The 12,620-nt window shown below is 41.5% G+C and overlaps 1 protein-coding gene across 1 annotated transcript in view; it reads right to left on the bottom strand.

Moving 5' to 3' along the window:
* Nucleotides 1–8,017: 8,017 nt before the first annotated feature.
* Nucleotides 8,018–12,620, bottom strand: part of FIG4 (FIG4 phosphoinositide 5-phosphatase) — a 124,050-nt gene continuing 119,447 nt past the window's right edge. Inside the window, exon 23 of the mRNA XM_004422205.3 lies at nucleotides 8,018–8,378. Coding sequence (XP_004422262.1) covers nucleotides 8,201–8,378 — 178 coding nt within the window. The 3' untranslated portion in view covers nucleotides 8,018–8,200. The remainder of the gene's footprint in view (nucleotides 8,379–12,620) is intronic.

The raw sequence follows: 12,620 nt of genomic DNA, 5'->3' as shown, positions 1-12,620 counted from the left end.
ACCTAGTACCCACTGACTAAAGAAGGGGCTGCATCCCTAGAAAGGAAGGACATTGCAACACATGGCAAGGATATCCCATGGCAGTTCCTCCTGTCTTTCCCCAAAGTGACCTATGGCCATTTGAGTAACTGGACTCTGGGCAAAGGAAACTACCCAGACATTTCAATGACTCTTAGACACAGATCTGACTTGACACTGATACCTGGAAATGCAACGTCATCATGGCGCCCTGTTAGAGTGAGGGCTTACAGAGGCCAGGTAACACACGGAGACCAGGCTATGTCTAGCTTATTGTGGACCCACAGGTCTGTGGTGGTCATTCCCGCAGACCTTGAATGTGTAATTGGAATGGATATACTTGGCAGTTGGAGTAACCTCCACATTGGATCCTTGGGACTGTGGATTAAGAGTTCTCAGAGTAGGGACGGCCAAGTGGAAACCCCTCCCCATGGACCAAGATCATGAATCAAAAAATATCACACCCCAGGGCATAAGGTGGAGATTGGTGCCACTATTAAAGGAAAGAATAGTTTCACGTAACCCTGGATTGGTCCCACCTCCCCGAGTACATTAAATCACCTGGGTAAGTGCAGGTATGGGATATTTCCACTTGCAGCCAGTCCCGACCCAGATCCAGAGGACCCCCTTCACTGTGGCTGCCAACACCCTACAAGCTGATTTTGTTAAAAATAGTAAAATAATCCTCTTAAGTATATAAAATAGGATTCCTTAATGCAGGTAGTAATTTGAGTTTCCTAAACAGACAATTTTTTTTAGTGCAGAAGACTTTCAGAAGGTTTACAAAGACATTTAATTCTATTATCCCAAAGATTTCAATCTTTGTCCCAAAGATCCCACAAGGAAAAGATAAAATATACTTTTTACACAAGCTTAATTGGCCTGAAATGATTATTAGAAAGGTCATATACTTCCATTTACTAAATGTTCTCTGTGGACAAGCTGACCTGTGAATTTCTCTCTCTGAAGATACAGACAAAATTAAATGTTTTATTGAACTGAGTTAAAGACGGCTTCATAATCAGGGAAGAGAGATTCATAAAGGCTTTTATTGCACGTGACTTGCCAACGTGTAACTTTTCTAAGATTGATTTTTCAGAGGCATTAGATTTTATTGAGGCAAAGCAAACTGAACAAAATTCTTACCCCTACCTCTTGGAAAAAGCCAGACCTCTGTAGCTAGTTGATCTGGAAGTGGAAATTTATACTACAATTCTCCACAGTTAAGCGCATAGTAATATAATCTCTAGTGTACCTTGCCCTGCTAAAAAGCCATCAAAAGTAAATACATAAAGATGAAAGAGTACACAGTTAAGAATTTTCAACATTGTCAATACAATTTATGACCAAAACCAATGAAATTAAGGTTCTGCACTAGCTGATGCTTTTGGATGTAATAAATAAAAGAAAATTCCATTTTCACATAAATCTCCTTTCTCCAGAAAGACAAGGCATATAGACTGTACTTAGAACACCCCTGGGTGGTGGCAGATAGAGTCATGCAACAGGTTGGGAAGTGAGAGGTTAAAGGAAGGTGCAGTCAACTCTCCCTTGGACATCTCTTAAAACAGGAACAAGTTAACATTTTTCTAAATGCATTAGAAACTCAAAGGCAAGAGGACGATTCAAGTCTCCTCCTGTGCCTCCACAGTGTCACAATGCTGCCAGAGTCACCCTCAGAGCATTCACTCAACAGCATTTACTGAGTGCCAGCTGGGGGACTCAGGGCTTGGGAGATGAGTGGACTTGGCTCTGCTCTCACAATGCTCAGTCTTCTTGGGGAGACAGACATGTAACACACTCTACAGAACAGCCTGGTAAGTGCTATAAGAAGCCAGGAGGTTGTGAACACCCAGAGGAGAATGTCCAACCAAGACACTATCTTCAAGACTCTCAATAGGTCCCAACTGTTCACAGGTTAACACCGAGGCCTGTAATCCCTCAGCAGAGTAGTTCTCAAAATGTGGCTTGTGGACCCCTGGGAGTTCCTGAGACTCCTTCAGAGAGTTGGCCAGGTCAAACTGTTTTCATAATGATACTAAGATATTATTTGCCTTTTTCATTGTGTTGACATTGGCACCGATGGTGCAAAAGCAATGGAGGTGAAGCTCTGGACCCCGAGCACAAATCAAGGCAGGGACACCACGGCACCAGCAGTAGAGCGTGCTTCATCACCACACACTCAGTACACAACCAGTTTCACTTAGGAGTGTCCCTGATCAAGCAGAAAAATGATTAATTTTACTAAATCTCCCCCTCGAGTACAGTCTTTGAGGTATTCTATGTGATGATATGGGAAGTCCACCTAAAGCACTTCAGCTGCAGACCAAGTACAATGGTGACCTTGAGGAGTATTGCGGTCGTGTGAGTTGTGAGCTGAACTAGCCACTCTTTTCGTGGAAGATCATTTTTACTTGAAAGAAGGACAGTCAGACAAACTATAGTTACCAGAACTGGGTATTTGGCAGGCTTTTTCTTGAAAATGAACAAAGGGAGCCTGCTGTCATTACATGGAAAACTGGCAGTATTTGTTGCCAGTGATAAAATTTGAGCTTTCAAGCAAACAGAATTTTGGAAAACTTGTATCCACCACTATGAACTTGGCAGTTTCCCAATGATTAAAATCTTTTCTAGAGGATCTGTTGACTATAAACGAACATGTCAATATTTGGAAGATCTGCCTAACTCAGTGAACCAGTACTTTCCAAATCACCAATGTGTGGTGTTACACAATGAAGCTTGGGTAATAGATCCATTCTAAGTGCGAGATAGACCAGTGGATTTTAATGTCACAGACTGAAAAGTTCATTGATACAGTTTCAAATTCCACAGTGCAACTAAACTTTAAGAAACTCCCACTTACTGAGTGTTCCTCTAGTAAAAAAGAATAACCACAATTATCTAAAAAGACTACTAAAATACTCCTCCTTTTTCTAACTTTGTATCCGTGTGAAAATGGATTTCCTTCATATGCTTTAACCAAAACAACATATCAAAACAGACTGAACGCAGAAGATTCAAGAATCCAGCTGCCTTTTATCAAGTCAGATACAAAAAGATTTGAAAATGTAAAATAATGCCAATCTTCATTAAATTTTTTTTGTCGTGAAAGTTACTTTTCATAAAAATACTGTTTTTGATAATGTGATGGGTTTATTATTTTTTTGTTTTGTAAAAGTTAATTTTCCATAAAAAATATTCTGTTTACGTTAACATGGGATGGATTTATTATTGTTATTTTTTTACAGTATTAATAAATATTTTAAAGTTATCAGTTTCAGTTTCTAAATGTGGTAAATATTGATAGACAGGACCCATATAAACAAAAGCTAATGGGGTCTTCAATAATTTTTAAGATTGTAATGGGGTTCTGAGAGCAAAAAGTTTGATAACCACTGTATTAGCCCCAGGCCCTTCACAATCTCACCTGACCTGCCTTTCCAACTTTATTTCCCAACCTTCCCCTTTCCATCATCTCCCCCTCCCCGCACCACCATCCCATGTCCAGCTATGCCTAATGACCTTCCGGCCCCCCAGACAGGCTATACTCTTTACTTCCACCATTCTTTTGAATGCCCTCTCTGCTACCCTGTGTGTCAAGTTTCTACTCATTCTCTTAAAACTAAGTTCAGGAAAAATTTCCCTCATTACCCTAGAAAGTTAGTTATACCCTCCTGGGGGCTTCAGGGGCTTTGTGCAGAGCTGGGATCTTGAGAAATCATTTTGCATGAGATTGTTTACACATCTGTCTTTCCCTCTGTATCGCAGGCTCCTCAGGGCAAGGAACAGCCTTCCTCATCCTTCACTCATGAAACTCCAGCAGCTAGCATGGCTCCAAGCACAGCGCTGATGCTGAACAAATTCAAGAAAAGGAGGAACAGAGGAGAGAAATTTCATCTCACTCTCCTGCCCTGACCTAATGACTCTGGGGCAGAGGGAGGGATCATGGTGGGTGGCGTGGAGGGACACTCCTCAGAAAAGGGATATGCTAGACAAAACAGCAAGTGCAGACTCGAAAGCTAGCTCCCCAGGACACACACAAACCTTCTTCCTTCCCCCATACACTTCCAGAAATGTCTTCTAACATAAGCCAGAGATCCCCACACACAAATTTAAGCAGGTACTCCCTCCTTACAGGAAACCACCGAGTCCTACCCAGCTAACGTAGCCAGAGGGATGTCACGATGCCCTTGTTCCCTGAGCGCAGGATCTTTGGGCTGCACCTGTCTTAGATATTCTGCCACCTGGGACCAGATGGTAAATTTAATCACCAGCCCAACCACCTCTAAAGTACAATGATTTGGGGGCAAGGAGAAGGACAAGGGAAGAGGAGAAAACTTTGTTTTTAAGTCATAATTCCCATTTTAAAAGGAAAAATGATGGTCTTAGGGGAGAGTTGGAATGATTTGCTTTTTAGCAGCAAAGAAAATGCAGATGGAGGCCCTTTCCTTGTTCCTGCCAACTAACCTTGAGGCAACAGTCTTTGTGATCCTCTCCCCATTATCCATGCCACGTTCCTCTTGCTTTTGACCAGCATCTTGGCTGCTGCCTAGTTTAGCAAATCCTATTTCCCAGTCCTTCCCTTTCTCTATAAACGAATGCAAGTGGTTTAGTTTTGTAATTTTCTTTGTGAAAAACGTCATCTTCAACTACCGAGGATCAATTCAGACTACGATTTTTATTTACCAATTGGATGCCAATTACATCAGAGTCCACTCAGATGAATGTATGAAGAAATGAACCCATAAAAATATTTGTGTGTGGGGAGGAGTTGAATGACAGCTCACTATTCTTTATTAGTAAATGGCCCTCCAGCTTCTGAAAATGAAAAGGGGACTCAAGAGTCTATTGAGAAAAGCTGCTCGTGTGCAGATAGAGAAACCCAACCGATGCTAGGAACCCATCAGCACATGTGCAGTTTCCAAAATAACCCATCACCTCTTCCAAAGGCAGCGAATTAAGTCTTAATAAGGAAGTAAAATAGATCATTCTCCTTCAATAAAGGATTCATTTAACCAGAGCAATCATCAGCGCTATTGTTTGTCAGGCAGGAGAGATTCTGAAAAGCAGTATTTATATCAACAGAACAAATAAAAAACGCCAGGGGGGCAAATCAGAAAAAGGAAATGTATCTTTAAACTGATTTTAAAAGACCAAAACGTGATTTCAAGAAAAGCATGTTCGGGACATTAGGACACCTTCTTCTCTGGCCACTCGCAGTGGTTTCATTCTGACCAGCCAACCCCAAGGGCACCTGTGAGGCACATTGTTTTCCAAAAGGAGAAATCACTTCTGACCCAGCACCTGGTAGATTCTAAGAAGGTGAAAACTCACCGAGTTGGGAAAAAAAGCTTTACAGTGAAACATAAGATATAGGATGTTTTTTGAACTCTCCACCCACAGAAATCCAACTAAAGTTGGAATCTCATATTCAAGTGGCAACTAATTTATTCACATGTAAGTGAAGAACAAAGTCTATCTGAATTCTGAGAGGAGTCATTTGTCTATGGAGAAATGGATTTCACATAAAGTAATTTCAATCTGGATCCACAAAAGCTAAAATTAAAGTTAAAATCTTCTGAGGCCAGCTCACAGTCAGTGGATTTTGCCTCATGACAAAAGAATGATCTTTCAGGCCAGACCATTTGTGCAGTAGATGCTTCCAGCCTTCCCAAAAGCATGACAGCTGTGCGCAAGCTGGAAAAATCCAACCAAGACCAAAGCACTTCTAGGTTTGACAAAATGGGACGTGCCTTCCTCTGTTTTAGTGTCTTGATTTATATAAAGTGGCTTTAAGAAAGCATGTCTCCCCCACAATCACACACACACTCCTAGGAGGTCACACTGTATTTTAATGTGAACGTTTTCACTTTGCTCTTAGGTACGATAACATGGTCAACAAAATTTTATTTTGTAGGATGTCGTCATTATTTGCTGATATTTCATTTTATGATTTACTGTTTCAAGGTTCATTCAGATTGTTTGATTTAAAAAATTAAAATCTACAAGGCCAAGATGAAGTAAGAGGGTTTCTCCTTTTCAGTGACTAGGGCATGGTCAGTGGAAACGTGGCCTTGTTCTGAGATGATGCTCAGGTGCCAGGTTAGCAAGTGGTGGTGATTACACATTATCAGTGATCTTATTAAGCTATATTTAGTGAATATTTACTATGTGACAGACACCATGCCCAATGCTTTATAGGTATTATCTTATTTCTCTCAACAATGCTCTATACTAGAGGAGAAAATGGAGGCTTAGAGACACTGAGTGATTGCTCAGAGTCCCACAGCCACTTGATGGGATGGGGCACAGCTCATGTTCACAGCTAATGTAAACCATTACATGTTTCTTCCCTTCGCGTCTGAAAATTAGAGAAGCGTCTCTACTTTCTAACACATACTCGCTTTTTAGTGTTTTCATATATACATTCACTTTGTTTACATGCTCCCTGAGGTCATTAATCTCTTTCTAGAGGCTAAATGTTATATCCACTTTGCTATCAATTTGTAAGGCCTTCCTTATACAGCTAAAGTTGATGTAATCTGAATGAATGGCAAAATTAATAGTTCAGATACCATCTTGTAATGTCAAAATCGTGTTAATCATGTTTAAGCAGCTGCCTTAAATCGAGAACACCAGGGTGTTTGTAGTAAAAACACTGTCGTTGCCACCACAACTAACCACCACCATTGCATCAACAGCAACTATCTATTTACTGAACATCCTTTATTAGCTAGGAACCATGGCTACATGGTTCACATACATTACCTCTAACCTTCACAATACACCAACAAAGTAGGCATTATTATCCTTACTTTACAGCTAAAGAAAGTTACGAAAGAAGACCTAGATTCCAGGTATTCACAAAGACTTCATTCTTATCATAAGGAGATGGATCCCAAGAAGCCATGTTAAACATAAACTTTAAAAATGAAGATCAGTGCTTGATCTATAACTTGACACCTCCCCAGCAACTTGGGATAATGCTTTGACTTAGGAAGACTCGGTTGAGATCTCGCACACAGTAGCAAGCTATAGTGGTAAATATCTAAACAGGGCCAACACAAATTTCCTCTTACCTATTATTTTGTCATTCTCTAATCCTGGTTTTATGATGGCATCAATCAAAAATGTTTGTTAATTAGGGTTTTAATTTTTATCTGCAATGTAGAACCTTCCATAGAACCCTAGAATCTTGGCCTTGGAGATACCTTACAGGTCATTTAACCTGATCAGTTTTCCTTCTCCCATTAGATCGCTTGGTTTTCTTCTCTATTTTATTTATGAAGAGGGAGAACTGAGACAACTTGTAAAAAAAAAAAAATGCATAGACATAATGAGATCAAATCATTTGTGTTAAACTGTCAGAAAATGCAGAAAGTTGTCCATGTTATGTTTGACTATATGGACAACAAACCATATGTGCACATGATGAGTCAACCCTGACCGGACATGTCAAATCATGTAACACAACTGCCCACCACAAAAGTTACACAGACTAACAAATTTTTAATGTTTTATTTTGATATAATTTCATATTTATAGAAAAATTATAAGAATAGCTCAAAGAACTCCTGTTTACTCTTTCTCAGATTTGCCAATTATTAATATTTTGCTCCATTTGTTCTTTTTCCCTGAACCTTGGAGAGCACTTTGTTGACATCTTCTTTCTTTAATCCATAAATATTTCAGTGTTTATTTCCTAAGAGCTGGGGCTTTCAAAGTAATAAATTTTTAATCAAAACACAAAGCTAACAAAAACTCTCAGAATAAATAAAAAAAATACGTTAACTACAAAGAGAAATACTCTGACTTCATTTTGCACAAGAGGAATTTTTTGGCTTGTTTTGCTTACTGTGATGCTCCCAGACCCTACGTAATGCCTGGCACACAGCAGGTGCTCAATAAATACCTGTTAAGTTATTTTCTTAATGTGATGGTTTGATACCATATTGACCGCATTTCTAAATAAAGTATTTCTAAAATAAAACAAAGGCAATGACAGTAAAATAGTCAGTCATTTCTTTATTACCTATAATTTGTAATTTGCCAGTTACAAAAAGAGGAAAAACCTTCAGATGTAAAGGACTGACAGGAAATTAAAATGAGACAAAACAGATTAAAACATAAGGAAACTGTCTTGTTGGCCCCGCTCAGGGCCACCAGGGGACCTGCTCCCCCCTCACAGGTAGCGGTTTCTGATGTATTCTCGGTACATGGAGGTGTCTTCTTTCCCGAGGGGCTGCATGATACCTTGACTGGCCTGGATGTGGGCTTGGAAGATCTCTGTAGATTTTCTGTCTACTCTTGGAGGCTGAACTTCATAGATGTTGTCTTGTGAGAAAGCTGAGATGGGCATTCTATAAAGAGAAGAGAAGAGAGGGCTACATGAAAGAAAATAAAGTGAAGGAACACAGGGAGCTGTGGTCTCGTGTCCAAGAGCTGCTGACCTTGAACGTGAGGGGTTAGTCGTAACAAGTGGCTGCAGTGCCCTCCCCTGTCCTCTCTCGCTGGTTTCCTCCTCTGCCTGGAGGACAGCTGGAGTAGCATCTGCCCACGGAGCCTTCCCTGAAGCGCAGACCAGGCAGGCGCCCCTCCTCTGTTCCTGCAGCCCCGGGGACACCCACGTCTGTGCACCCATCTGCCTCCCTCATATGACTGGAGGAACTTTAGGTGGGGGCCATACAGACTTATTGCTCCTTGGCACAGGGCAGGCACTCAATCTTTTCTTGTATATTGATTTTGTATCCTGCAACTTGACTGAACTTGTTTATTAGTTCTATCAGTTATCAACAGCATTTAAAAGGAAGATTTAGCAGGAATCAAAAGTAGGGGAGGCTAATAATTCCTACCCCACGCATTGAGGAGAGGAGTAAATGAGTTTACATGTGTAAAGTGTTCACTTACCATAGTGCCTGGCACACTATACATACCCAATAAATGTGAACTGTTGTCAACAACTACAGGTGTGTAATTCCTCATCTGCAATTCTGAAATCCTAAAAGCTGTAATAACCAAACATTACTTTGCTGGTAAAACCTGACCCAATGGAACTCATTTGGTGGCACATCCTAACCTCAACTGACAATATTCATCCCACTTCATGTGAATATTAACGTGTTTAATTATCAGACAAGGCCTCAGATCATGCTGGGGATGTTATTAGAGGGAGTATGTACCATCTTGTTCTGCTAACACCCCCAAAATTCTGAATTCTGAAACACATCTGGCCTCAGGCTTTGGATGAGGGATTGTGGCTCTGCAATAGGCACTTCCTTCCTTTCTGGGGTGATTTGAAAAGCACCCCAGAGTTTCTCTACTCAAAAACATCCCTCCATTCCCACCCCACCTAGCCTGCCATAGTGCTGGAGATTTGGGGAAGGTGCTGTCTCCAGAAAGTCCTTGTCAAAATGCAGCTAGTGTCTGACACACCCTCTACATCAAAGATTGAGCACCTACTAGTTATGACATCCTTAGCTGGGGGCAGGCCCTCAAGGGATGAGTCAACGAAGTGAGGCGTGATGCAGAGTGAGTAGGTGTGTAGAGTGTGCGTGGAAGGTCAAGAGGAGGCCACTGATAGGGGAGGATGGTAAACTAAAAAGGCATTGTGAGGGATTGTGGGTACAATGACTACACACTCCACCACTTAGCCCAGGGCTGGCCCTGCGAGGTGGAGGGCAGTTCTCCACACCAGGGCACCAACGGAACACAGAGAGAGAAGATCTGGAGAATCTATTCTGCTGGGCTGGGACCTAGCCTTGCTCATGTGTATTACCAGAGGAATCAGGAAGGCACCCTGGAGGCCTGGCTGTTTGGTTACCTGGGACCCTGGAGCAGGGGGAGATTCCCTGCTGTCAGAAGCAGAACTGGACCTCAGACCCGGCTAGGTCTGAACTTGGAATGTCAACATTTTGAGGGACACTCAGAAGTGCAGACACACAAGGAAAGACAGGAGTTGTACAGTAACACTTCCCATCCTCATGGGATGTGTTACAATTAAACATGGGTCTTTCTTACTCTCCCAGAAAACAGTCAAGGCAGCTCACTGTACTTTGCCTTTATCTAGAACACTAACACATTCTCCCATGCCTGGAGACTCTGCATTAAACTGCATTAAAATAAAATATAGCTGGAGGTGGAATATTCTTTCTGGAAGACAACTTCAATTGTTTTCACCTCAGGGTAATATATTTCAACTCAAATTTAGTACAAAATTTATGAAATACTCCCACTTTCTGAAAGCACTCTAATAATTTCACATAATCTTTGAATGTATCTTTATTTAAGTAAACAGAAAAAAAAGGATAAAGTGATTTATTCAAAGTTAAGAAAATTAAAGACAAGGTGAAAGAATCCTGAGATGTCTGAATCTCAATTTGTAGGCCAGCCCGGCAGCAGCGCTTTTCTTCAAAATACAAAAATTATGGTTATTCTAACGTCTGTGGCTAACGCAGCATAATGGTGAATGGTTAGGATGACTAATATATGAACTCTTCTTCTCAATTTTCCCTCACAAAAACATAGCAACTCTACAGTCATTTACATACTTCACAGTGAGATGCTTGAATTCTTTGATGGTTGATAATATTCAGGGTCAACCATTTTAACCTGAACCTTTATAAAGGAGGCTCCATTAGCATTTTTAGAGACTGTCATCAGAGCCGGCCATAGCAACTCCTCCTGAACCACACCATCTACACCCTTCTCCTATCTTCCCCTTCTCCAATCCCTTTTACATATATTATCTTACTTAATTTTCATACCCATCTTGGAGGCAGGAAGCACAGAGATTATACACTCCATTTTACAGATGAGATGTTTAAAGTTAATTTTAAAATGGGACTAATGGTTTCCGTCCTGTATTTGAAGCCAGACCTCTGCCCAGAACCCTGGGTGCATTAATGAAGACCTCCCCGGCAAGGATCACACCAGACATCCAATGGATGTAGGAAGATACCACCTGGGAACTAAACCTTAATGCAGCTGAGAAAGGGAGAATGCCAAGTCACCACGTCATTGTCGTATCCTTCAGAGGCCTCAGCTGAATACAGAGGTGGGCAAGCTGTGGGAGGTAACGGGACCAGGGCCCAGCAACTGCCCAATGATGTAGGGCCGGGACAACCACAAATGGGGCCACAGACCAGCCATTTCCACCTAGTGTCTTGGGTTCCTTATCAGTAAATCAGTCAGGAGTCCTCACCCCACTTCTTGGTAATCTGCTTCGCTGCCACGTGGAGTAATGGGAAACCATTACAAACACTCTAAATATGAAATGTCAAGCATCAGCCTTAAATGGTATCAGACAGAGTAGCAGGTGGGTTTAGGGTTCCAACACCACCTCACTATGGTATCAAAACAGTGTAGGGAGAAGATGCATCAACTACCCCTTTGTCCTTTTTATTCTTCTGGATCAAAGTCTATTTTAACTAACAAAATTGCAATGTTAAAATGATTATCACTGGATTTGGGCCAGAAAGAAGCTTAAGCCATACCCAATATTGTTGGCATGATCAGAAAAAGGAGCAGGAAGAAACGGATTCACCAAGAAACCTTTGTTTCCTCATTCTCCTCAGACACCAAGAAGCCAGTCACAATGAGCTCCTCATCCTCCACGGCAGTGCTTCTCTCCCCAGACCAGCAGCATCAGCAGCACCTGGGAACTTGGTAGAACTATAAATTCCCAGGTCCCACCCTAGACCTGCTGAATCAGAAGCTCTGAGGGTGGGGCCCAGCAAAGGTGTTTAACAAGTCCTCCAGGTGATTTGGATACAGGCTAAAGTTTGAGAATCTTTGGTTTAAGGAAACCAAAATGTACCTTAAATGCTAAATAAGATCTTATTTGTGGTCAATCAGCAGCACTGACATTTTTAAACAGGAACTTTCTTTTTTTTTTTTTTTTGCTGAGGAAGATTTGCCCTGAGCTAACATCTATCATCAATCTTCTTTTTGCTGAGGAAGAGTCACCCTGAGCTAACATCTGTTGCCCATCTTCCTCTATTTTGTATGTGAGCTGCTGCCACAGCATGGCCAGTGACAGATGAGTGGTGTACGTCTGTGCCCTGGAACCAAACACGGGCCACCAAAGTGGAGCACGCTGCACCTAACCACTAGGCAGCGGGGGCTGGCCCAGGAACTTTCTTTTTAAATGATATACGTAACCACTAACCCTACATTGAGAAGGCATAATTGAACATTTAATTGTAAAGCTATGAGCAGCAATATTAGATCCACCACACATTTCCTAATGAGGAGACACTTTTGATTTCCCCATTGGCTGACACATTTCCAAAGTGGGAAAGAAATACAAAATCTTCCAAGACCCTCACAGGGCCGCTGGCCAGCACCCTGTCTCTGAGGGCACTGGAAGGAGACAGAGGTAAACCCAATAACACTTCCAGTACTGCGTGGAATGGTCTTTTTATTAGCTTAGATGGCATCTGTTTCTGGATGAAAAGCCCGGTATTTAAACACTAAATGATGTGGAAATTGAGACTACTTTCTTTTATTCATTCCTGCAGAGAGAGCTGGCTTATTACTGCACTTTCATGGTGGAAAGAACACTTCCACATTTCTCTCCTGGCCATAAACAGAGGGAATGTTTT

This window comes from Ceratotherium simum, chromosome 19, assembly GCF_057802395.1.
Source record: "Ceratotherium simum simum isolate JZ-2026a chromosome 19, ASM5780239v1, whole genome shotgun sequence".
Taxonomy (NCBI): domain Eukaryota; kingdom Metazoa; phylum Chordata; class Mammalia; order Perissodactyla; family Rhinocerotidae; genus Ceratotherium; species Ceratotherium simum.
This window is presented reverse-complemented; position numbering and strand designations above follow the sequence as displayed.